This window comes from Narcine bancroftii, chromosome 6 (genome assembly GCF_036971445.1).
Source record: "Narcine bancroftii isolate sNarBan1 chromosome 6, sNarBan1.hap1, whole genome shotgun sequence".
NCBI classification, from domain to species: domain Eukaryota; kingdom Metazoa; phylum Chordata; class Chondrichthyes; order Torpediniformes; family Narcinidae; genus Narcine; species Narcine bancroftii.
Window position 1 is genome coordinate 93,276,041 of NC_091474.1, and position 27,778 is coordinate 93,303,818.

At 42.7% G+C, this 27,778-nt stretch overlaps 1 protein-coding gene across 1 annotated transcript in view; it reads left to right on the plus strand.

Annotated features, from left to right (window-relative positions):
- Positions 1–6,130: 6,130 nt before the first annotated feature.
- marchf8 (membrane-associated ring finger (C3HC4) 8) overlaps positions 6,131–27,778 on the plus strand; it is a gene marked incomplete at its 5' end in the record, with an annotated part of 41,571 nt that continues 19,923 nt past the window's right edge. The window contains one exon of the mRNA XM_069888078.1: positions 6,131–6,235. Coding sequence (XP_069744179.1) covers positions 6,131–6,235 — 105 coding nt within the window. The remainder of the gene's footprint in view (positions 6,236–27,778) is intronic.

Consider the following 27,778-nt stretch of genomic DNA (forward strand, 5'->3'; position numbering starts at 1 on the left):
TCTACTGTATTTAAGAAGTCTGCATTGAACTGAACACACAATTGAAACCACAGCAATACCCCGGTATAATGGTTTCCCGTCCCCCGTCCCCTCCCAGGAAATGTGGCAGTGGAGAACTTGTAAGCAAATTTTTTTGTACACATTGAATCCCTTTCAGCATCCCTGTTGACAGGTCTGTCACTCATGCACAACTGTGGTTAACGGGTAGCCGTGTCCTGAATGCAGGCGTGGAATCCGTGAACAGTTGGTTTGTTATAAGATGCTAGTTGAGAGATCCTGGCGAGACGGTCTTCATGCTCCTTGGGGCATCGGGCCTTTTGCGGCCACCTGAAAGGGTACAGACCTTTGGCATCTTTTGCAAGTGATTATTAAGCAATCTCAACATTAATGATAATCCTTGTTGTCATATATATTGTACAATGTATGTATGCACTGTAATTCTGACTTGCTGCAGTCACACAGCTGCATATCAAGAAAAAATAGTAAAATAGGTAAGAAATACAAAAAAAAGCTTTGCCATATTGCAAGAAAGCAAGAACTTGTGTGGAGTTGGAGCAGTCCACAATTAGTGTACTTATTCCTGCAATGGGAGGTTCAAGAGCTGATTGCTGTTGGAAATCAGAAGTTCTCGAACAGAGACCTTCCACTTGAAGGGAATGGTGAGAAAAGGTTTTTTTGGGGGGGGGGTCTGTTGCTTTGAGGTTGGCTGCCTATTGAGGCAGTGCCTCGTTGAGATGTCTGCAGTGGGTGGGAGGTCAGTCTTGGCTATGCTTGCTATTTTCTCCGTCCTTCTGTGTTCTTGTACACTGGAATTACTAAACCAGCCTGTGATAGAACCAGTCAGTGTACTGTCCGCGGTGCACCTGCAGAAGTTTGATTGGACTTGGGTGCAGTGCTACCGGACCGCTGCTCAGGCACCTCCTTGTTGTCGGTTTTGAAGAGCTCCGGCACCCTTGATTGGACAAGATGCCAAATCTCCTCAGACCTTATTGCTGTGCCTCTGCTGGCTCTCGGAGAGATCTTCTGCAGATGGATTATAAGGAACTTGAAGACATTAACCCTCTCAACCCCCGTACCATCAATGTGGACAGGTGCGAGGTCTTCTGGCCTCACCTTGCAAAAATCCACAGACTTCCTGGCCATGGTGATGTTGAGAGTAAGATTGAGGTGTAGTGGGGTCAACTTCTATCATGGACCCTGACTGGCGACTCCTCTGACTGGGATGCAGGAGTGACACCCCTAACCAGAGTGGATTGTGCTTGTGGTTTTTCATTTGCTGTTCCTGACCAAGTCCTTGATGTCTGTGACATCTCTCGGGCGTTGTCAGTGAAACTTGTTCAACTGCCAAAGGCACAACTATAATAGAGTTCAGGCTATTGTCATGTGTATGAAAAATGCAGTGTTAGAAGTTGTTTTGTGATCAGGCCAGTAGACATCCCATGCATAGTACAACAAGACAGTGTTACAGAAAGAGATCAGTTGGAATAGAGCAAATGCAGCATACATTTTCGATTGTGAGGTTCATCCAGGACACTGATGATGGCAGGAAAGGATCTGTCCTCAAATATGGTGTGGGTGATCTTGCCCTCATGACTCTGTGTGGGTACGGGTGCTGCAGATAAATGGATCGGAGGTCAATCCGCAGGACTACAAGAGTGGGAGAGGGGATGACTGGAGCCTCCCTCCCCCTCATCTACCAGGATCATTGTCTGAAGAAGATGCACAAAGTCATTGCTTACATCTTTCAGCTGCTCCTGTCAGGAAAGAGATACAGGAGGATCAGAGCTGGCAGCACCAGGCTGAGAAACAGCTTCTTCCCACGGGCAGTGAGAACTGCTCACACTAACCATCTGAGATTCATAGTGGCGAAACTATTTATTTGTATATATGAATACTTGTCCTGCATATGTATTGTTGTTTGTGTATTTTTATGACTGCTCGTGTCTGCGTGTTTTGCAACGAGGAGAAGCCTGTTTCGTCGGGTTGTATTTGCGAGGTCAGCTGAAAATATTCTTGACTTGACAACTTCTTCCTGGTGGGAGGGGGTGACCAGTGTGTGTGTGTGGTCAGGGTGGGATGAGCATTTTCCAATTCTATGGAGGGGGCAGGGACTGAAGTGATTGATAGGCTAAGTCACATTGCAACCCTCTGCAGTTTCTTGCAGTCTTGGGTGGAGCAGTTCCCATCCCACGCAGTGACGCACTCTGATGGGATGCTCTCCGTGTGGCATCTCGATTGAGCTTCAGGACTTGGCTGTGGCTTCGTGAGTAAAACTTGCATCTCTGAGTCTGTGAGGGGTGGGGGAAGGGTTGTGTTTGGGTTTGTCTCACATGCTGGGTGTGGTTCTGAGGAAGAGCTGTGGTGGGGGGTGGGGGGGCATCTTAAAGTTGAGCTTTCATGTATGGATCTTTGTCTTGGGGTAAATCCCGCTTGTTTAAAGGACAGGAGTTTTTCACCAGTGTACCAGTCTATAATTTATGCAGTAACCAGTAAAACAAATGATCAGATTTTAAAAAATCACATTCCTCTGACTGGGATATTGTTTATGCACAATTGAAACCCGTATTTTACAGTAGAGATTTCATTTCATTTACGGTAATTGAATTTGAAGGGGCTTGGGAATAGGCTGAGCATATTACAGGTAGGATGTTAATGTGAACATGCTTTCGGAACCTGTGTGTTGTGGGGGAGTGCCACGACCCAAAAAGGTTTGACTTGCTTACGTGACTGGTCAGTCTGCGCTCTGTGGCCGCAGGGATGATCTCATCAGGGATCACATCTGGTCTTGGAGATCCGTCGCCTGGAGACCAACACTAATGTTAACGGACATGGGTAATTCGTCCTTTTTATTGCGTGGGGCCAGTTCACCTGTGAGGGTGTGGCTCGTAACGATCCCAACGTGTTCTGTAATCCCGTTTGTGGTTTCTGTCGGGGGGGGGGGAGGGGGTGAAGAGTGCCCTTGCATCTTTGTGTTTTTTTGATTCTGAGAAAGTGTCGTCACTGCCAACCTGTTCCTAAAAGAACAACGGGCTGCATCGTCTCACTGGCTGGTTACGAGCCAAGCACCTTGGCTCAGCAGTTCATTCATTCCTCATTGAGTGCAGATGAGATTTTCCTTCCCAAAGGACAGGAGTGAGGCAGATGCATTCACAACAATTTGGAAGTTCCATAATCAGCAGAACTGAGAGTAGATTTAATCTCTGTTACTTAATTAATAGGATTACTTTTAGCCATAGAAGGATTTGAATGTGTGGCCCCAGGATTCTGGGTTAAATTTAAATAAGCAATTATACTGTGCACAGAATTTAACATTGATAAATAAGTTTGATCTTACTATAAAAAAATAAAATAATAATAATTGTGCTTGGAAAAATAAGGCAGTGTCTTTGGTGCATTGATCATTCAGGAATCTGATGGCAGCGGGGAAGAAGCCATCATTGTGCCGCTGAGTGCTCGTCTTTCGGCTCCCAAAGGTAGCAGAGTGAAGAGGGCACGGCCTGGGTGGTGGGGGTATTTCAGGATAGAGGTTGTCTTTTTTAAGACATTGCCTCATGTGGATGGCCTCAATGGAGTGAAGTCTCGTGCCTGTGATGTCGAGTTAATAACCCTCTGGAGTTTATTCTTGTCTTGAGAGTTGGTGTCTCCGTACCAGGCAGTGAAGCAACCAGCCAGAATACTTTCCGCCATACACCTTAGCACTTCATAGCTCTAATGTATTATCTTGACTGTGTTTCACTGTCCACGGATGCTGCCCGACCTGCTGAATGCTTCACACGATTTCTACTTGGATTTTAGATTACCGACATCAGTTTTTTTTTGTTTATCTTTGCAATCCCTTCTGCCTGGGATTTCAACTTCATCGGTGGCAGAATGATTACTTGTGCTTTGTGCTAGACAAAGATGGTGGAGGGTTGTGTGGCAGGAGGAGGAAGAGGATGTTTGAGAAGGATTAGAGCATTCGCTGAGTATAAGGCGATTCAAAGGGACGGCGACATGGTGCAGCATTAGTCCTGTGATCCAGACTCAAGTGTGGATTTTGCAGGGTCTCTGTGACCATGCAAGTCTTTCTCCCGCAAGTCTTTCTCCCCTCTTTTCTTCCCCCCCCCCCCATGCTCTGGTTTATTCCTATATCCTGAAGAAGTCAGGGTCGAGGAACAATTGGGATGGGGAAGGGGAAAGAGATGATGGGCATGTGCGAGAGAATGGTTCATAGGGAACTGAGATGGGGAGAATGGCATTGATGAAAGTGGTCTGGGACCTCGATGGTTTGGCCAACCTCCACCATAGAAAGGAGAATGTGATTCGGCTTGAAATATTCAGTCTAATGGATGTTAACCACAAACTAAACCCCAAAGGCTTTGACTGAAGGTTTGTTTTGCCAGCAGATGTACTAGTCTGTGACTAATCTGGAGAGGCTGAACCCAGGATGGGGCCGGATTGTAAAGGTTAAAACCTTGTTTTTTTTTTAACTCTTAGTTAATTTTGTGCCTGTCTCTTTGATGGTGTTTGTCACACTGCATTTTATTACAAATCCTGAAAGTTGAACCCTTTGCTTGGGGACTCTTTTAAAGTGACCAAAAATACTTGGGGTTTCCTACACGAAGCTAACCGAACAAGTACCCGAAACCAAACCCCAGTTCATGCAAGCTCCCTGTGTAATTAAGTCGGCCAGGGTGTCGACTAAGGAGGCATCACATCATGAGCTTCAGTACCTCTGCTCCTTGTTTAAATCATTCATGGATGAAAACAAAATCAAAACTATAATTTGGGGAATAAAATCCAGCTTTGAACAGGAGCTGCATAAAAATGATGAGAAAGCTTTCAACCAAGGAGCAATATACCTGGAATGCTTCAAAGTGAGCATTATTTCCTGAGCGCATTCATTCTGCGAGCTCACTTGAAACTGAAATCGTGTGTTGAAACTCCCTTATAATTCACACAACTAAGCTCTTGCCGCAACACGCCCACCTGTTTTTTTTTAACCTTAAGAGGCCTTGGGGTTTTAGCATGGGTGAGTCTGATGCACTCTGTGTAACCACATTCGTAGATCATTTCTTTTCCCACTATTATCAGTGTGCTGAATGAATGTCCGAATAGTGTTCTTGATCTGTACCAAATGATCTCTCACTGTAACTCTGCCCTTTTTAAATTTAGGTCTACGATAACAGGCCCTTCTAGCCCACGAGCCTGTGCTGCTAAATATCCCAATTGGCCTAAAACCCCAGTATGTTTTGGAGGGTGGGAGGAAACTGGAGCACCTGGAGTAAGCCTACATAGACACAGGGAGAACATACAAACTCCTTACAGACAGTGCCAGATTCGAACCCTGGTTGCTGGTTCGGCTAACTGTCATATTTGGACTGTCTTATTTGTACTATGTATGAGATGTCTACTGGCCTGAACTTGAACTCCACTTGTTTGGGTCTGAGCACCTTACTACAGGAATGATGCAGTTGCTATGGATAGGGTGCAGAGGAGATTTACCAGTATGTTGCCTGGATTGTAGAGGATGCCTTAAGAAGATAGGTTCAGTGGTCTTGGGTTTTTTCTCCTTGGAGTGACAGAGGTAGAGGGATGATTTGGTAGATGTGTTCATGATCGTGGCTATGGCCAGAGGCTTTTCCCCCAGGGCTGAAATGGCTAACGTGAGAGGCCGTAATTAGGTGGGAGTGAGTACAGGGGGGGTGATGTTTAAGGTAAGTTCTTCATCCAGAGCATGGTGGGTGCCCAGAATGCAGTGCCGGCAATAGTGGCAAAGACTGGGACGATAGGCATGGAACTGAGAACAATGGAGGGTTGTACAGTAGGGAAATTCTAGGCAGTAAGCTATTAGGTTGGCACAGCACTGTGACAAAAGGGCCTGAACTGCGCTGTAGATTTCTATGTTCTGTAGTTGTGTATTTGGCAGGATCCAGATGAAGAATCTCCTGGCAGCCAAAGATGGTTCTGTTCCTCTTGAGGTCATAGTCATATGGTATTTTATGCTTTTGCACAGCAAACAATGTGGAAATAATTTGTCACTTGAGCAAGAAAGCCTGCTCAAATGCTTGATTTACAATTTAAAAAAAAAAGAACTCTACCAGTGTGCGCACACACAAAATTTCATCACCAACTTCCCACCCTAATCTGATCGGCTGCCTCACTTGTCCACCTCTCTGTCTTCTCCAGTAAATTCCTGGTTGACTGTCAGTTAAATGTTTTTGTCCCATTACCAGATACAGCATATCTGTTTCAGGTGAGTGGAGGAAAGGGGAGCTATCAGAGGTAGTGTTTTATTTTGCACAGAGTGGTGGGTGTCTGGAATGCATTGCCAGAGATGACGACAATGGAGGGTGGTACAATAAGGCTCTCAGACAACCACATGGATGCAAGAAAATGAGTGTGAGGTTGGGAAGGTTTAGATTGTTGTATAGGTTATGAGATAAGGTTGAGTGAACTTGGTCTTTTCTCCTTGGAGAGACTGAGGATGAGAGTGACCTGATAGAGGCATCCCTGGATTACAGGTGCCTAACATTTTAACTAGTATTGTTGGGACTGGACACCTGGTGTTGTTCAGAATCTTCGCTGTCTGCCCTAGACAGTCTGGGTGCTGAGCGGTGGTTCAAAAAAACACTACAGGTGGCTCTCAACCAGTGCATCAGTCAGGTGGAGGTCGGGACAGGTGGCCCGGGAGCTTGGCCTGAGCGTTGACTGCTCGGAGCTGGTGGCCAAGCAGGTCAAATGTAGAGCTGCAGGATGAGTGGGCCATTGAGGCAGTGGAGCTGTGTGCCGGTTTTTTTTTAAGAGACATGGAATTGAGAACAATGGAGGGTTATGCGCAACCTCGTGGCCTTGATGCAACTAAATAAAAAGAAAATGTTATCAATTCTCAATTTTTTTTACAAGGTTCCTACAACTTTCCTCCTTGTGTTTCAGTAATTACTCTTTAATTCTTACAAACTCTGGGACAGACCAGGAGGGATTGGACGAATTTCCACGGTACTCATTCCCTTTTTTTCCCCCCCAGAAGCCCCAACTGATTAAAACACAAGCATGTAGTGAAATGCAGACGCAGGCTTCTGAACTGTCAGCAATGAGGGAAGGATTTGTTTTGCTTTTTGCTTCGTGTCTATTGCTAGTAGGTGTGGGCACGGTGGTGACTTGACTTTCCCAGCTGATTCACAGGGGCTGGGATGTGCTATGGCAGGCTCTTTGTGCATTGTTGGCATCTATGGGGATCAGATCGTGTGCCTCAGGTTGAGGCACTCAGCCTGCGCCTGAGAGTTCATCAGTGATAGAAGCAAGGGAAGGCCTTTGTGCCTGCATCCCTGTTCAGCATGAAGTACTTCCTGCTCTCTCTCCATACCCCTCGATCCCTTTAGCTGTCAGGGCCACATTGGAACTCCCCACCCCCCCCACCCCCCACTTGTCGTTCCACAAGATTCTTTTATTGTTATGTAATAAACAGAAAGAGTAATATTACATGAAATTTCTTTTCGTCCATTGTAAGGCAAATATTCTCCATCAGCAGAATTTGCTCAGTGCCCCTTACAGTCAGAGAAGGAGAAGCAAAAGAGTGTTTTTTTTCCTTCCACCCCCCCCCCACACCAACCAGATTGAGTGTCCATGGATTTGCCTCCAGTGTTCCCGCAGCCACACAACCTTCAGTCCAAACCATCAGCACTCTGAGCTCCAGATCCTAACATCCGATGCGATCAGGAAGCTCTCGGCACCCTCTCGCATCTCTGTTCTGATACCTGGCACCCCTTTCAGCCAGTTTGCTGCCTGGTGCATGTCCCTTGACCACAGTCACCCATATTGATTCCTCGCCTTGAGTCACCTGCCTGTGCGTTCATCAGCCACAGAGCTCCTCGCTGGTCTGCCGCCGTGGTCACCGTCCTGTTGGGTCGTCTCCTCTGCTACTCCTTTTCAAATGGGAGGGTGATCTCCCCTTTTTCTCGTGTCCTGCATCAACCCTCCGCTTTCCAGTAGTCTGCGACCCCCTTGTGGCCACTGCTGAACATGGGCACTGCCATCTTGGCCCCAGACTCCACAGTCGCAGGATTTTAAAATAAAACACCGTCAGCTCCTTTAATAAGCTGTTGAAAGCCAGTATGGAGCTGAAGGCAGTTGGACTGGGCGGTTTGATCACCGCTGGGAGCACTGGGTCTCCCTGCTGCCTCCACTTTTTTAGGGATGCCTGTATCCAGTGCGATTTGAGTAAAAACACAATGCTGGAGAAACTCAACAAGTTAAACTGTACTTTGTAGCAAAGATAAAGATATATAACCAATGTTTCGGGTTTGAGCCCTTCATCAGGGATGGTTTGATTTGGAGTGTCGGCAGACTGCTTGCTGAGGGAGGTTGTTGGGATCTCTTCCATCTCTCTGAGGCTTGTTTTGTAAACTGTAAAGTGCTTTACATGCTTTTTCGCATGATTCATGGTCAATATTCCTGAGCTAGAAGGCATGAGCAAGAGGCAGGTTGAGACAAGGAAGAATGAACCTTCATCATACATCTACAGGAGCTCCACAGCCAACGGAATGTGTTTGAAGTGGTGCACAGAGGGAATGCACCATTGGAGTCCTGCAAGTAGAATGGGAAAAGCACCAAATAATCCTTGATGGAGGCCATCTACTGCCGTGAATGGGGGGGCTATCTTTGACCTGGTGGTGGCTCCATTTTGGTTTGCCCTCTTCTGTGCACACTGGTGTCGGGGGGGGGGTTAGTTAAATTCAAGTTTATCATCACAAGTTCATTGAGGGTGTTTTGCGAGCAGACCAGATGGAACAAGTAAGACACAGTACAAAACACACACTGCTGGGTTACACAGAGAGGTTAGTTATTACGAAGCAAGGCAAGATTTGTCATTTTTGAGGTTAATTCAGGAGTCAATATCTAGTCATTGGAGTGTGATCTGATGCTCATGAATCTTCTTCCTGGTTGGGGGGGGTGGAGAGGTGGCGGTTGAAGAGAGTGCGGCTGGGGTAAGATGAGACTTTTGAGATGTCTACAGTGGGAGGTAAAGATAAGGTCAATGGAAGGGAAGTGGGATGATGGACATTGGTAACTCTCTGCAGATCTCACACATCAATACACCCTGATTGGATGTTGTTAATGGAGCAACTTCAGGTTGGAATGTCCTCATGCCTTGGGACCAGACCTACCTACAAAGAGATCTAAACACGGCCTTTGCATTTTCTTAACTGAGTTACAATTTTTATGATATTATTCTTGATACTCTTGGTGCCTGCCACATTGACCACTGCCAGTGGGCTGATATCGCCTCAAACCGTGCATCTTGGCGCCTCACAGTTTGGCGGGCAGCAACCTCCTTTGAAGAAGACCGCAGAGCCCACCTCACTGACAAAAGGCAAAGGAGGAAAAACCCAACACCCAGCCCCAACCAACCAATTTTCCCCTGCAGCCGCTGCAATCGTGTCTGCCTGTCCCGCATCGGACTTGTCAGCCACAAACGAGCCTGCAGCTGACGTGGACTTTTACCCCCTCCTTAAATCTTCGTCCGCGAAGCCAAGCCAAAGGAGATAAGTGACTATTTTCCCAGGGTTGGGTTGTCATGTGACCTGAGCAGTGCATTCTGGGCACTGTGATGGCAGCAGTGAACCAGGACTTCCGGAATGTCTGTGAGACTCAGCAGATGCAAATGGCTAATACTGATCTGGAGGTCTGATAGACAAGAACCAGACCGGGGCAACACCCCTCGGTTAGAGGACTCATTTTGTGTGTTTATCTGTCATTTCCAATATCTAGTCATTGTGCTGATTGAAATGTCGGTAGGGTATGATTGGGCATTGGGAGATCACCACCCCGTGACGATAAGCAACAGGAAACATCTCATGGGAACTTTGTACACTTCCAGAGTAAAGTTTCCCTGCCCACTTCTTTGGGGCCTTCTAAAATGAAATAGTTAACCCTTGCCAATCATGCAATGCCATGGATTTGTGCTCAAGATGGCGGCAGCCACAAGGGGTTGCAGGTTCCAGGGGAGTAGAGGACTGGAGCAGGGCACCAGAGGATAGGAAGATCGCCCCTTGTCTGAGAAGGAGAAGCGGAGGAGACAACCTGTGGGGCAGTGGCCACAGCATTGGACCTGTGAGGGGTCTCTGCGGCTGAGGGACCAGTGCATGTGGCAGGTTGCTGGCTACTCGAGAAACCCACGGAAGCTGCGGACTGGCTCGAACTGGCTGGAGGGGTACCAGGTATCAGAACTGGGATGCGACGAGGTGCCGAGGGCACTGAAGGGTTCCTGACCTCGTGTTGGAGGTTCATATCTGGAGCATGGTTTTGACTGGACTCTGTGGCTGGGAGGGCTGCACTAGAGGTGAATCTATGGACATTCATTGACTCTAGGGGGGCTCTCTGTAAGTCTTACTGTAAGAGGGACTTGGGCAATTACTGCCGGTGGCGAATCTGTCTGCCTTGCAGCAGACAAAAAGAAATTTCGTGAAATAGGACACAGTTTTATTACTATGATAAGAAGTTGAATCTTTAACAAGGACCTGCTATATTCTTCTTGGCAAACAGATCTATGCAGGTTAAAGTACCCGAGACTGCAACCTTCCCTGTTGATAAGAAGCAGTTGGGTAAATGAAGATTTCCCTGATTCATATCACCTGACACAGCCCAACTCAGCATTCGTCTCTTTGCCATGAGAGGAATAAAACTTGAAAGTCTGCAGACACCGTGATTGACGTGAAAACACAATGTTGGAGCAACTCTGGTCAATCGGTGCACTTTATTTGCAAAGATACATAACCAACATTTTGGGCTTGAGTCCCTTCATCAGGGTGTGGAGTGAGATACTGGATTATTATCTGACTTCATTCAGCAGTTTGTGGTACTCAGTCAACATTTGTCTATAAATGCATCAGAGGCATTTGTAATTGGATGGGTATTTAGATCAATCACAATTTACATCCTATCTAAAATTGTATCTGTTAAGTGAGGAGATACCATCAACTTTTGGGAGAGAAAGGGTCACGAGAGATGTACATTTAAGTGCTGGAGTTACCATTGACCTGGGAATGAAAAGAAAAACCTACATGTCGTCTTGAATCTGTGCCAGATCTTTACAACATCATAGAATGTGGAACAGTATAGAAACAGGCCATTTGGCCCATGATGATGTAAACTAATCCCATCTACCTGCATGTCATCCATCTCCTTCCATTTGCTGGCTGTTCATTGATTGTCTAAATGCTTCTTTAATGTTGCAGTCACATCTGCTTCCACTATCTCCTCTGTAGGTCATAAAAATGTCCTTTTAACTTGTCCCATTTGATTTTTACCCTTTAGTATTTGACATTTTGCTCTGAGGCAACAGACTCAAGACCTATCTATGCCTCTTGTGTTATAAACCTTGTCAGAACTCCATTCAGTCTTTGATTTCCAGAGACTGATTCAAGTTTTTCCAACCTCTCCTTATTGCTAATACTCTCCAATCTGGGCAACATCCTGGCGAACCCCTTTTTCACTGTCTCCGAAGGCTCCACATTTTTCTAATGTGTGACCAGAAACTGCACACAACAGTCCAAAACTTTATACAGCTGCAATATGACTTCCCAACATTATACTCAATGCCACAACGTGAAGTACGAAGACCATTAAACGGTACAGATTCTTCACCTCCTCACCTCCTATCTACTTGTGTTTACAATTTTAGAGAATTATGGACTTTGCAACCCAAGATCCTTCTGTACTTCGTGCTCCTAAGGGTCCTGTCATTTACTGTGTACTTTCCTCTTGCATTTGACTGCCTATACACCTCACACTTATCTAATTTAAAGTCTGCAATTTTTCCGTCCGTATTTCTAACTGATGTACATCCTTCGACCTTTCTCGCTATTTTTGTGCCATCTGCAAATGTACTAATCAATCCACCTACATTTTCATCCAGATATTACAAACCACAGAGGTTCTAGCTTCTCCCGAGTTGTCCTCTTGTTGTAATGCATGTATAACATGCCTTGGGATTCTCTTTAATCCAACTTTCCAAGGACATTTCATGGGCCATTTTAGGCCTGCCTACTTCTTGCTTCTTTTCTCAAGGTCCCTGGTAGTTTCAGCTTCTGAAACTTTGCATGTGCTTCCTTATTTTTCCTAATTTTTAAATTCACAATTGCCTCTTCTTTGAGGAGCAGGCTATGGATACTGGGTTCCAGAGCAGATCAGAGATCTTGTTTTATGCCAAATAGCTCCATAGCACGTCAATTCTTTGTGGGAATGTCTGCTAGTTACGCTCGGGCTTTCAAACACTCAAAGAATAAGCTAATACCTTAAAAATGTGGCTGTGATTTATTTAAAAAAAATAGTGGAAGATCGTGTTTATTTTTCTTAATACTTGAAATCTACAAAAAATCATTTGTATGGTACACATCAGTATCTTTATGATCAGGGCTGTCAAGTGATTGAAAAATTGCAGTTAATCATGCCCCTAAAAATTAATTGCCATTTTAGAAATTTTATTTAACAATGGTGTGATAGCTAGTGTTTTTGTGTCGTGGAAAGAAAAATGGAGAGCTTGGGAGATAGCTGAGGGTAACTCTATACAGCAGAGAAACAGTCCCTTCATCCCACCACGTCCATGTTTACTAAGCCAGTTTTATCAGCACTTTGTCTGGACCAGTGGTTTTCGAACTTTTCTTTCCACTATGCCATTGATGCTCTGTGATTAGTAAGGGATTACTTAACATGATACGAGTTGAAAACCACTGTTTTAATCCTCATTGACTCGTTATGTGCACAGTTTCAGAACTCCAAAGGAAATGGGTCAATGACAATTTTTCTCAAGTAAAATATTTCAGTAACAATTGGGTCTAGAGCAGTGATGCTTGACATTTTTCCCCCCGCTCACATACCACTTTAAGCAATCCCTTACTAATTACAGAGCACCAATGGCATGGGGATTACTTAAGATGGTATGTGAGTGGAAAGGAAAAGTTTGAAGACCACTGGTCAAAAGCTTTCTGCACTGACATTTTTTCCATGGCCATGTGCACTGCCAAACCAAGTCCACCTGTAAATTGGAGGAGCAGCACCTAAAATTCTGTCTGGGCCCTCTCCAATCGGGTGGTATTAACATTGACTTCTCTCCCTGTTCTCCCTCTCTTCCCCAACCCTCTATTTCCTTTCCTCCAATTCTCCACCCACTTCCATATCCATTCTCAGAGCCTTCCCTCCCTTATCACCTATTACCTCTTGCCCGTAGAACTCTGCTCCTTCCCCCCCCCTCCCTCTCTCTCTCTTCACCCTCCCTCCAACTTGAAGGTATCTTTGCTACATAAAGGACAGTTTCTTCAGCATTATCATTTTACAAAAGATTTCCATGTCTTGGTGATTCAGGATGCTTCACAGTGCCTGATTTTGCCCCCACTACCCCCCCCCCCCCGCCCCACCTTGCAATTTCAAATCGATGTTGCGCTCTGGTTGGAAAGAAAATCTTCCCCCTGATTTTCTCCCCCCTCAGAGGAGCCTCCATACTATTGACCCTAGCTGAGCCTCTGTGGAGTTGTTGTTGATTGGATGCGACAACAAACCAAGACCCTGAACCCTTCTGATTGGGAATAAAAGATCCCACAGCTCAATGGTGTCCTGCCAACTGTTGTGATCCTTTGACCACCACGTCTGGAGGAGATTGTCTGCCACAATTTTGGGTGTATCTTCATTGGAATGCTCTATACCCTGGGTTTCGTTTGTGACAAAACTGCGACACTTCCATAGCTATAGACCGCTGTGGTTTTGAGAGAGGGAAGTTCTTTCTCTGTCTGGACAAGAATCAGAATTATCTGTCATGGATGTGTTATGAAATTTGTTGTTTTGCGGCAAATAGTGCTATAAAAATTATGTTTAAAAATAAATTAAATCAGTGCAACAAGAGAAAGTGAGGTAGTATTTGTGTTGCCCAAAATGTTGGTTATGTATCTTTATCTCCTCACTGTTTGACCTGCTGAGTTTCTCCAGCGTTAGGTTTTTACCTCCGCTGCTATGTCTGCAGACTTTCGTGTCTTATTCTATATACCTGGGTGTCCATTCACATTCTTGGACGTTGCATTGTTTTTGCCCCATTGGACTGGAAGAAATGAGGATAAGCTCACAGACCAAGAAAACATGATGACTGAGCAGGCGGTTTAATCACAGGACAACTATTATTTTCAAAAGGGTTACTTCCTGAAAATAAAGTGCTGAATACAAAGATAATTTCAGATTTTCTGTGTCACGTAGAAATTTGGAGAAACATTAAATTAACTTTAATTGAATTTAGCATGTTTTTTGAATATTTAAATTTGCATGCATCTATTAATATCTAGTTACAAAGTACAATATTCTTATTACTTCAAATCAATTGTACATTACATGTGAAATACCCTCTGAAATCCCATCAACCCCTCTCCCCAATAATAATCCCCAAAGGAAAAGAAAAGAAAAATGGAAAAAGAAAAGGGAAAAGAAAAAAAGATAGAAAGAGAAAGAAAATATAATCAAAGGAAAGAATGGAGCAAACCTGGTTACCAAAGTATTGCCACCATTCACTAAACTTTGCCTTTTCAATATTATTCATTTACTTATCCCAAGGAATTGGTGAGGTTTCATGAAGTTTAGAGAAAACCCTTTATAAATTAATGCCTACAATGTGTAAGTATGGGCACCAAATTTTCAAAGAAGAATCTTATTTATTCCTTTGATTATATATAATCTTCTTAAGAGGTATACAACTATGTATTTCTGCATCCCATCTTTCTATTTTTTTGTACTGCTGTACATTTTCTTGCAACTGCTAGTGCAATTTTCACAAATTCCTTTTGGGGGGAAAAAATTCAATTTATATTTTGAACTTATCACTGAAAAACAGCATTGGATCTTGTGGAAATTTAACTCCTGTAACTTATTCTAGAAATGTTCTTAATTCTGTCCAAAATGGTCTCAATTTTGAACAGAACTATGTATAATTTAATATGTTTAATTGCATAGCAATGCTAATGCATTGCATTAGTTCAACTGACCTAAAAATGTTTTGCCACTGACTCATTTGTACTCAGCATCTGATGCGCCTCATGTCAGTGTCCAACAATAGTCGGTCAGCATTGATGGATGCCAGTTGCCCCAATACCACTTCTCCATGGTCACAATATCCTGGCAAAACCTTTCACTGACTGCACCAAGATCAGCAGGGAAGACGTCCAAGCGCGAATGCAGAAAATGAATTTTCAATCATATGTTGCACTTGGTTTTGTCTGCTTGAAGTAGACTTAAAATGACAGGAAATCACAAAAATAAGTTGTATCTAAAAAAAAAATGTATAGTTGGGAAATTTTTAAGATAATTTTCATGATTTGCAGCCCGAAATCCGTAAAATATTGTGCAATAAAAGTTCAAATACTATGATGACTAAGGAGGGCATCTAAACTCACTAAATTAGTTGATGTTTGAGATGGGTGGGAAAAGAATTGTGGCATGTACCTCAAGGCCAAGTATCTGGTTTCATCTGCCTACCATGCCTTGATCTTGGGCCTTCTCAGCGTTAAATACCTTAGTGCAGCAGTCCATCATTCCTGTAGGGGCCAAGACAGCCATTATCATCCTAGTACCCAAGAGGGTGACAGTAACAGGCCTCAATGATGACTGACCTGTGGCACTGACCTCCACCATTATGAAATGCTTGGAGTGTCAGGTGATGGACCCATTTCAATTCACCTATAGAAGCAATCGTTCCACAGATGATGCTAAAGATTTGTCGCTAAACTCTATCTTGGCCTGCCTGAAGAATGATTCCTCATATGCCAGGCTGCTGTTCATTTAATTCACCGCTGAGTTGAATATGATCATTCCCTAGAGACTGCTGGAGAAGCTGTCCTCACTGGGACTCAACACCCCTTTCTGTAATTGGACTTGCTAACGGAAAGACTACAGTCTGTCTGGGTTGGTAGCAGAATGTCTGAGCCTGCTCCTGTTCATGACTGCATCACCAGATCCAGCTCCAACAGTGTCATCGAGTTTGCAGATGACATAACAGTCGTCGGCCTCATCAGCAACAACGATGAGTCGCTCTACAGAGAAGAGGTGGAAAATCTCATGATGTGCTGTGAAAGTAACAACCTGAGTCTTAACGAGAACAAAACAAAGGAGACCAGGAACAACATCTTCTCTGTAGTAGAGAGTGTGGAGAGCATCAAGTTCCTTGGAGTTAACTTAATTAGTGACCTGACTCTCAACATCTCCTCACTTGTCAGGATGGCACAACAGCAACTGCACTTCCTAAGAAGATTGTAACTGGCAAGGCTACTGACCACCATCATGTAGATCTTTTATAAGAGTTCCGTCCAGAGCATCCTGGCCAGCTGCATCACAGTGCAGTATGGTTGCTGCAGAGAAGTGGATCAGACGTCATTGCACAGGACCATAAGAGAGGCAGAGAGGATCACTGGAGTGTCTTTTTTAAAATTTTCTCACTCTGTCTTTGGGGAAGGGATCTAGGAGTATCAGAGCCAGTACCACCAGGTTGAGGAGCAGCTTCTTCCCATGGGTGGAGAGAATACTGAATGACTAAAGGAACTGATCAGACTAACTTTCCGAGACTGACATCTACAAAATAATTTTTATCTACTTACTTGTATATATGAATTCTTATTCTGCGTATGTATTGTTTGTCTGTGTATGTGCTATGTCTGGTTGTGTGTCTGCGTGTTTTGCATCGAGGTCCATAGAATGCTGTTTTTTTTCGGTTTTTACTTGTGCAATTGGGTGACAATAAACGTGTCTCTTCAAGGAAGGCAGGAGAAGATTTCTCGCGGCAGAAATGCTGTGCAGGGTTGATTGGCATTGTGCCTTTTATTTTAAAATATTTTTATCTGCTTGGAGATTTCAAAGGAATCACTAAACCTGTTAGCAAGCTGTGATATTCATATTGAGATCTTTCCTAACGGCTCCTGGGGTTTAGTCTCCTAGCAACGGTTGCATAGATGATTTCCTCGGTGGCCTGTTCCAGATTCCGATTGCATTGGCGTTAATGTTCTCATGTTTGGGGTTCCTTTTGTAACTGGACTGTATTATTGGGCCATGTGATGAGCTGCCTTCTGTTTTGCACAAGTGTTAGCGGAATGTTCTATGGAGGCACACAGTGAAGAGCCCTTGAATAAAGAGGACACACCTTGTCTTGAGCTTGTCTGCCAGCAGATTTAGACTGTGACCTTCTGTGTGTCAAATGCTGCTGTGGTCTGTAAACAACAAGTAAAAGGAAATCTTGCAGGCAAATCCTTTGGCTTCATTTTTAACAGGTCTGGAGCAGGAATGAGAGTGGTGGGAATTCCCAGGTTTTTTTTGTGGGGAGTGGGTGTTGTGATTCCTCTGGGTCTTGGAGCTAATTTGGATTCTCAGCATGCAACTCTCTGCCAAATCGAGAAGAGTGTGGATTTGAATGGCTTGTTTCTATGTTGTGGTGGGCTGCAGGATAGACAGCACCTGGTCACAATGCTGGAATCTCCCTTGTCCACAGGCTCTTTGGCTGAGAGATTGGACTGAATTTCTCCAGCACCACAACTTTGATTGTGGTGGGCTAGCTATTTGATTGCGATGAAAAATTAAAGAGGATTTGGTTTGCAGTTTCAACTACTTCTGAGTCTGGATCTGACGTGCAGAGTAATCTGGACAGATGCAGTGGTGTCTGTTGGTGACCAGTGCACATCTATAATCTCCACGTGTTGTTTGTGGGAATTGGTGGCCGCCCATTGTCTGAGACGGTGAAAGAAAGTATAATGTGGGAATTGGAAATCATGGGGGCTTGAGAGCAGATTGCAAGTGATGCACAAGACCCATTGTTGATGCCTTTGGTCGTCTATCTGCAGATGGATGCGAAGCTTGGGCTAAAAGAAGATCAGAGCAACTTGTATGTGACCTGGACCCAGACTGGACAATCATTTTGTTGTGTGAAACGTGATAGGCTGCAGACACTTGTAGTAAACACACTGAAATGCTGGAGGAACTCAGCTGGTCTTTTCAGCGTCTATAGGAGACAAAGATATATTGACAACATTTCAGGCCTGAGCCCTTCAAGAAAAATCGGAAAAGGCAGAAGCAGGATGTATCAGAAAGAATTCAAACAATGGGGCTGGAATCCAGACCAACAGAAGGTGTTAATTGGATGTGATAAGGGACTAGGTAGAATCGATCATGTCAGTGCGAAAGGACCATTTCAGAAGATGGTGTTGTTCCTCTGATTTATGGGTGGTCTCAGTCTGGCAGTGCATGAGACCATGCTCAGACATGTTGGCAAGGGAATGGGATGGAGAATTGAAATGGGTGGCCGCTGGGAGATCCACGCTATCGCGATGGACAGAGCCGAGGTGCTTGATGAAGCGATTTCGTTTGATTCCGCACCTTCACTCTGATCACTCCCACAACAGGGGCTTCCCAGCGGCCAACCACTGCCCCCATTGCCACACCAACATGTCTGCCCATGGCCTTATGCATTACCAAATCGAGACCCGCCAACTGGAGGATCAACTTGCATTCTGTCTTGGCAGTCTCCAACCAGCTGGCATTGATATTGACCTTCATTTTCTAATAACCCAACCCTCGGCCTCATACCCGCTTTCCCTTGTCCTCCAGCTTCCCCATCCCCTTCCATTTCTTTGTCATTGAGCTATTCTTCATAGCCCCCTGTCCTTTCAACTTCTTTCTCTTATATATTCCCACCTGTATCCATCTTGACGGTTACACTGTGCTCATCCCCTTCCCTCTTCTGCTCCTCCCCCACCTTTTTACTTGAGCATCTACCTATTTCTCTAGATTCCAACGAAGGGTTTGGGCCTAAAACGTTGACTGCCTTTTGCTTCCCATTAGATGTTGCGTGACCTGCTGAGATTTGAAATGGAGGTCAGTGGCTGGTTTATAACCAGTGCTCGTTTGCTGCAGGAAGGTACTGGTGGCAGTTAGTTCAGGCTCGGGGAGACTCACATCGAGAGGAAGTGCGTCTTTCTTTCAGCAAGGAGCCCACTGACTCAGGTGGGTGAGATCTGTGTGTGACCTTGAGACAAATGTTAGGATGAGAGAGTGACCTCCATGCTTCCTAGGCAGGCAAAGGAGTGGCTCTGCACAGCTAGAATATAGCTGTCCAGATGCAGGATATCCACGAAGCATTCATCTTCCAAAGAGAAGGGGTGCTGTCATGGACCTGTAGATTTCCACTCGACAACTTCCTAAGAATGTTGAGGAGGGTAAAGCCATAAGCCATCACCCTAACAATGTTCTACAGAAGCACAATAGAGAGTGTCCTGGCTGGCTGCATCAGTACAGCAGTTGACTAAAACTGTTGAGAAAATCATTGGGCTCTCCCTTCCCTTCGGTGATGTATGCAAGGAGTAGTACTGAAAGTGGCCTCAGAGAATCAAGGATCCTGATCATCCAGCCCACAGTATATTTTTTTTTAAATTTTTTATTTTTCACACCATAAACCACATTGACCAAGATACATACATTTTCCTTTTCAAATATATACAGTGTCATTTTATCCCCCCCTCCCTCCTCCCATCCCACCCTCCCTACCTCCCCCCCCCCATTCATTTAAAGTACAAAATCTAAGATACATTAAACCAGTCAAACAATGTTGTCACTCAATAAAAATAAACAAGAAATTCCACTGAGTCAATTCTTTTCATTTCCTTCTCCTTTCGTTATTCTAGGTGGTTGATGTCCCCGGTAGGTTTTCTCTATTGTGTTTCATGTATGGCTCCCATATTTGTTCAAATATTTCAATATTATTTCTTAAATTATATGTTATTTTTTCTAATGGAATACATTTATTCATTTCTATATACCATTGTTGTATTCTCAAATTATCTTCTAATTTCCAGGTTGACATAATACATTTTTTTGCTACGGCTAGAGCTATCTTAACAAATCTTTTTTGTGCACCATCCAAATCAAGTCCAAATTCTTTGTTTTTTATGTTACTTAGGAGGAAGATCTCTGGGTTTCTTGGTATATTGTTTTCTGTAATTTTATTTAATATCTGGTTTAGATCTTCCCAAAATTTTTCTACTTTCTCACATGTCCAGATTGCATGAATTGTTGTTCCCATTCTTTTGTACAACGAAAACATCTGTCAGATACTGTTGGGTCCCATTTATTTAACTTTTGAGGCATCCAGTGTATCCAGTTATATTGTATCATACGTAACCTCATGTTTATTGTATTTCTCATAGTTCCAGAGCATAACTTCTCCCATGTTTCCTTCTTTATCTTTATATTTAAATCTTGTTCCCATTTTTGTTTAGTTTTTCCATTTGTATCCTCATTCTCCTTTTCTTGCAGTTTAATATACATATTTGTTATAAATTTTTTGATTATCATTGTATCTGTAATCACATATTCAAAATTACTTCCCTCTGGTAACCTCAGACTGCTTCCTAATTTGTCCTTCAAGTAGGATCTCAGTTGGTAATATGCCAACACTGTATCTTGAGTTATATTATATTTATCCTTCATTTGTTCAAAGGATAGTAATTTATTTCCTGAAAAACAATTTTCTATTCTTTTGATCCCTTTTTTCTCCCATTCTCTAAAGGAAAGGTTATCTATTGTAAAAGGGATTAACTGATTTTGCGTCAGTATTAGTTTTGGTAATTGGTAATTTGTTTTATTCCTTTCTGCATGAATCTTCTTCCAAGTATTGAGCAGATGATGTTATACTAGAGAACTCTTACGTTGTACCAATTTTTCATTCCATTTATATAATATATGTTCAGGTATCTTCTCCCCTATTTTATGTAGCTCTAATCTAGTCCAATCTGGCTTTTCCCTTGTTTGATAAAAATCTGATAGGTATCTTAATTGTGCGGCTCTATAATAATTTTTAAAGTTTGGCAGTTGTAAGCCTCCTTGTTTATACCATTCTGTTAATTTATCTAGTACTATCCTCGGTTTCCCCCCTTTCATAAAAATTTTCTTATTATTTTCTTTAACTCCTTGAAAAATTTCTCTGTCAAGTGTATTGGCAATGCCTGAAATAGATATTGTATCCTTGGGAAAATGTTCATTTTAGTACAGTTTATCCTTCCTATTAGTGTTAGTGGTAAATCTTTCCAATGCTCTAAATCGTCCTGTAATTTTTTCATTAGTGGATAATAATTGAGTTTATATAGATGGCCGAGGATTTTATTTATTTGTATACCTAGGTATCTTATTGCTTGCATTTGCCATCTGAATGGTGATTCCTTCTTAAATTTTGAGAAATCCGCATTATTCATTGGCATTGCTTCACTTTTATTTGCGTTAATCTTATTACCCGACACTTCTCCATATTCCTTCAATTTCTTATATAATTCTTTTATTGATAATTCTGGTTCTGTTAAGTATACTATAACATCATCTGCAAATAAACTGATTTTATATTCCTTGTCTTTTATTTTTATCCCTTTTATTTTATTTTCTGTTCTTATCAATTCTGCTAGTGGTTCTATAGCTAACGCGAACAATAAGGGTGATAGTGGGCATCCCTGCCTTGTTGATCTGCTTAAATTAAATTGCTTTGATATATATCCATTTACTGTCACTTTCACCAATGGCCCCTTATATAATGCTTTAATCCAATTAATATACCTCTGGTAAACTGAATTTTTGTAATACTTTGAATAAATAATTCCATTCTACTCTGTCAAAGGCCTTCTCTGTGTCTAAAGCAACTGCTACTGTTGGCGCTTTACTATCTTCTACTGCATGAATTAAGTTAATAAATTTACAAATATTGTCTGTTGTGTGTCTTTTTTTAATAAATCCAGTTTGGTCTAGATTTACCATTTTAGGTACATAATCTGCTAATCTGTTTGCTAATAGTTTAGCTATTATCTTATAATCTGTGTTAAGTAATGATATTGGTCTATATGACGCTGGTGCGAGTGGATCTTTCCCTTGCTTTGGTATTACTGTAATTATTGCTGTTTTGCATGAATCTGGTAAACTTTGTGTTTTGTCAATCTGGTTGATTACTTCCAGGAGGGGAGGAATTAATAAATCTTTAAATGTTTTATAGAATTCTGTTGGGAATCTATCCTCTCCTGGTGTTTTATTATTTGGTAGTTTTTTTATTATCTCTTGTATTTCTACTATTTCAAATGGTTCTGTTAATTTATTTTGTTCCTCTATTTATAATTTTGGTAGTTCAATTTTAGTTAAAAATTCATCTATTTTGTCTTCTTTCCCTTCGTTTTCAGTTTGGTATAATTGTTCATAGAATTCTCTAAAGTTTTCATTAATCTCTGTTGGATTATATGAGATTTGTTTGTCTTTTTTTCCTTGATGCCAATACCATTTTCTTAGCTTGTTCTGTCTTAAGCTGCCATGCTAGAATTTTGTGCGTTTTTTTTTCCCCCTAGTTCATATTATTTCTGTTTTGTCTTCATTATGTTCTTCTCCACCTTGTATGTTTGTAGTGTTTCAAATTTTATTTTTTTATCTTCCAATTCTCTTTTAGTTGTGTCTTCCTTCATTGCTAATTCTTTTTCTATATTTACTATTTCCCTTTCCAACTGCTCTGTTTCTTGATTGTAGTCCTTCTTCATCTTGGTTACATAACTTATTATTTGCCCTCTGATGAACGCTTTCATTGCGTCCCTTAGTATAAATTTATCTTTCACTGATTCCGTATTTATTTCAAAGTACATTTTAATTTGTCTTTCAATGAATTCTCTAAAATCCTGCCTTTTAAGTAGAATGGAGTTTAATCTCTATCTATACATTCTTGGAGGGATGTCCTCTAACTCTATTGTCAATATCAAGGGTGAATGGTCCGATAATATTCTAGCTTTATATTCTGTTTTTCTTACTCTATCTTGCATACGAGCTGATAACAGGAATAGGTCTATTCTTGAGTATGTTTTATGTCTAGCCGAGTAATATGAATATTCCTTTTCCTTTGGGTGTTGTTTCCTCCATATATCCAAAAGTTGCATTTCTTGCATCGATTTAATTATAAATTTGGTTACTTTGTTTTTTTAGTTAATTTTTTTCCCAGTTTTATCCATATTTGAATCCAAATTAAGGTTGAAATCCCCTCCTATTAATATGTTCCCTTGCGTGTCTGCTATCTTCAAAAAAATATCTTGCATAAACTTTTGATCTTCTTCATTAGGTGAATATACATTGAGTAGATTCCAAAACTCCAAATATATCTGACATTTTATCATTACATATCTCCCTGCTGGATCTATTATTTCGTCTTCTATTTTAATTGGTACATTTTTACTGATTAATATAGCTACTCCTCTAGCTTTTGAATTATATGACGCTGCTGTTACATGTCCTACCCAATCTCTCTTTAATTTCTTATGCTCCATTTCAGTTAAATGTGTTTCTTGCACGAATGCTATATCAATTTTTTCTTTTTTCAGTAAATTTAGCAGTTTCTTCCTTTTGATTTGGTTATGTATTCCGTTAATATTTAAAGTCATATAGTTCAACGTAGCCATTTCATACTTTGTTTATCTTCCCTTTCCGTTTCCTCACATCACCTTTCCTTCTTATCCATTTCTGTTTTCTTATTTTAAACCCTTTGTAAGACAACATTTCTAAAACATCAAACATTTCCCTTATTCTCCTATTTAAAACTTCTTTAACCCCATTCTCCCCTCCCCCTCCTGAGTTGCCCTTTATCCCTTGTCGGGCAACCACATCTCCCCTCTCCATTTGGATTTGCGAATTCACTCGCAAGCGTCAACTGATTTTGCAGTGATCGTAACTTCTCCCCACCCAGCCCCCCCCCCCGGAAAAGATTTCAATTTTCATATATAACAAAGGTCACTCTTTTAATTCCCTCCTTATTTCCTCTATTCCCTTTCATTCCCTTATTAATTCTTATCTATACTCTATATATTTTCCTCTAAATACGGATACACTCATGTATACACATATACATACACACATATGTACACTCATACATATAGTTTGTGGTCATTTTTACTCTCATTACATGTCTTCATCTCTCTGCTTGTTTTGTAGTTGTTCTGCAAATTTTCGTGCTTCCTCTGGATCCGAGAATAGTCTGTTTTGTTGCCCTGGAATAACTATTTTAAGTACCGCTGGGTACTTTAACATAAATTTATATCCTTTTTTCCATGGGATTGTTTTTGCTGTATTGAACTCCTTCCTCTTCTTCAGGAGTTCAAAACTTGTCTGGATAGAAAAAAATTTTTTGACCTTTGTTTTCCAGTGGCTTTTTGTCTTCTCTTATTTTCTTCATTGCTTTCTCCAATATATTTTCTCTTGTTGTATATCTTAAGAATTTTACTAAAATGGATCTTGGTTTTTGCTGCGATTGTGGTTTCGGGGCTAATGTTCTATGTGCCCTCTCTATTTCCATTTCTTCCTGTAATTCTGGTCTTCCTAGGACCCTGGGGATCCAATCTTTTATAAATTCTCTCATATTCTTGCTTTCTTCATCTTCCTTAAGGCCCACTATCTTTATATTATTTCTTCTATTATTCTTTTCTTCTTCTTTGGCTTGGCTTCGCGGACGAAGATTTATGGAGGGGGTAAAAAGTCCACGTCAGCTGCAGGCTCGTTTGTGGCTGACAAGTCCGATGCGGGACAGGCAGACACGATTGCAGCGGTTGCAGGGGAAAATTGGTTGGTTGGGGTTGGGTGTTGGGTTTTTCCTCCTTTGCCTTTTGTCAGTGAGGTGGGCTCTGCGGTCTTCTTCAAAGGAGGTTGCTGCCCGCCAAACTGTGAGGCGCCAAGATGCACGGTTTGAGGCGTTATCAGCCCACTGGCAGTGGTCAATGTGGCAGGCACCAAGAGATTTCTTTAGGCAGTCCTTGTACCTTTTCTTTGGTGCACCTCTGTCACGGTGGCCAGTGGAGAGCTCGCCATATAACACGATCTTGGGAAGGTGATGGTCCTCCATTCTGGAGACGTGACCCATCCAGCGCAGCTGGATCTTCAGCAGCTTCTATTATAGTTTTCTATTATATCTATCTTCTGAGCTAACAGCTCCTGTGCCTCTTTAGCTTTTTTATTAGATTCTTCTAATTTCTCTTTTAAGTCCTTTACTTCCATTTCTACAATTATTTCTCGTTCTTCCACATTATCCACTCTTTTTCTTATCTCTGATATGCCCAATTCTATTTTATTCATTTTTTCTTCTGCACTCTTAATTCTTTTTATCTCATTAAATTCTTGTAATTGTCATTCTTTCACTGATTCTATATATTCTTTAAAAAAAATATATCCATTGTCCTGCCTTTCCCTTCTTCTTCCATTTCTCTCTGTTCTTCTTCTTCCTCTGGGTTGGCCATCTGTTGTTTCCTTGTTTTCTTTTTGCTCTCTTTCTTGTTCTCGTTATTTTCTATGTTCTCTTCCTGTTGCTGTGTTGTAGCTGTCACTCTCAGCTGTGGAGATAGACTCCTCAGCTGTTCCCCCCTCCCATCAGTGCGTTTTTTTTTCATGCGCACTTTTACTCTGCTCCACGAGCCATTTTTGTAGTCCCGAAGTCGGGACTTCCACCGACCTTCGGGAGCGTGCTTCTCTCTCCGCGGCGGGCCTCCTCGGACAGGTAAGGCCTTCACCACCTTCTTCCCGTTGCTTTCGACTTTTCTCTCTTCGCTGCCAATTTCTTCTCACCTTTACTTTTACTTTGTTTTAATTTTTATTCTTGTACCTTCGTGTTTTGTGTGTTTTTTCAACTTTTCCGGAGAGGGCTGGAATTCCCTGACCGGCCACTACTCCGTCACATGACTCCTCAGCCCACAGTATCTTTGTGGTATTGCCTTCGAGGAAGAGGTACAGGAGTTTAAAAACTGGGACTGCCAGGTTGGGGAACAGCTTCTTCCTGCAGGCCATGAGACTGTTGAACAATGCTAGAAATGCTCAAATTATTTATGGATATATTTATTTTGGATTGCTGTGTGTGTGTGTGTGTGTGTGCGTACATGTAAGGTGTACTGTGAGTGTGCACTATGATCTGGAGATGTGCTGATTTGTCGGGTTTTATATGTATATATAAAGTCATATATATATAAGTCATTTATATATAAGCTTATACTTAAACTAAACGCTCTGTAGGAGTTTTCAAAAGCCAGACTCCGGCTGTGAAGTGGAGCCAAAGGCAGGATGAAGACAGAAGATAATAACGGTCTGCACTCCCTAGGAGGGGCACCTCCTGGTGAAGGGAGAGGAAAGCATGGATTATTGAGCACTACAGCACAGAAACCAGTATTGCAGCTCATGCCCGACTATTATTCTAATATAAACACTGGAGGAAGTTAGCTGGTCTATTCAGCATCTAGAGGAGACAAAGATGTACATTGTCAGAAAAGGCTGGATATATCAGAAAGTCTCAAAATTCAAACAATGGGGGAGGAATCCAGACCCAACAAAAGGTTATGATAAGACTAGGTGGAATTTATCATTTCTGCATGAAAGGAGATGCAATAGAGAGAGATGATGGGAGAATCAAGGTGGTGGGGAGTCAGTCCCAGAGAGAAGTTGATATTAATGCCATCCAGTCGGACGATGAGGTGCTGTTCCTCCAATTTATTGTTGGTCTCTGTCTGGCAGTGCACGAGACCAGGGACAGATGTGTCGGCAAGGGAATGGGATGGGGAATTGAAGTGGGTAGCCACTGGCAGTTTCACCCTGGTTAGAGTCGAAGCGCTCCATGAAGTGATCTCTCAGTCTGCGTCCAGCCTCTCCATTTATAGAGGAGACCACAGCAGGAGCACTGGATGCAGTAGGAGACAATGTGATCTCATTGACTCATCCACTTTGCTGCCAACTTCTACCCGACCTCAAATTCACTTGGTCCATCTCTAGTCTGTGTCTCTCTGTCTCCATCTCGAGAGACAAATCCTTGACAGGCATCTTCTATAAGCCCACCAACTCCAAAGCTATCTTGACTACACCTCTTCCCATCTAGTCCCCTCAAAGGATTCCATTTTATTCTCTCAATTCCTCTCTCTGTGGCATCTGCACCTTTTCATGCCAGATTATCAGAGTTGTCCTCCTTCAACCAACGTGGCTTTCCCTCTACCACTGTGGATTGTCACCTTGCTGTGGTGGAGAAGCTTGTGTGGTCCTGTGAATCTGAGAGTAGTGCCATCTGGAGCTATGCCACCCATGGCGGTAAGGTCCCTGTTAAAGAACAATCCAAGTCTTCAATGGTGGAAAGGCGGACGAAGTGAGTCTGAACTCAACGGCTGTGAAGATGGACGAAGGCTGCAACAAATCCATCAGCTCCAATTGTGGTTTTCACGCCATTGGAATTAGTTGGTTGATTTGTGAAGTATCGTGTACATTTTGGAGTGCAATGTCAAGTACATGTTAAACAAATACATGCACTGGCATCTCCGTTTGGTGGATCAACGGAACAAAGGCCATCATCCTTGACTATGAGGGATAGCCACGAGGTCTACCATGATCAACTCTGGACACCCGCAGAACTGCCTTGGCCCCTTCTACCCCCACACGCCACAAGGACAGGATTCCTCCTGTCCTCACCTACCACCCCACCATCCTCTTGTGCCATTTCTGTATCAACGACATGATCCCACCACTAGACATGTATTCCCCTCTCTGCCTTCCACAGGGACCACTCCCTCCATGACTCCCTTGTCCACTCCTCCCTCCCCACCAATCGCCCTTTGGCAACTTACCCCTGTGACTGCAGGAGATGCTTCACGTGCCCACACCTCTTCCCTCAGCACCATTCGGGGGCCCAAACAGTCCTTCCAAGTGAAGCAACACTTCATTTGTGAATCTGCAGGGGTCATCTACTGCATCTGGTGTTCCTGCTGTG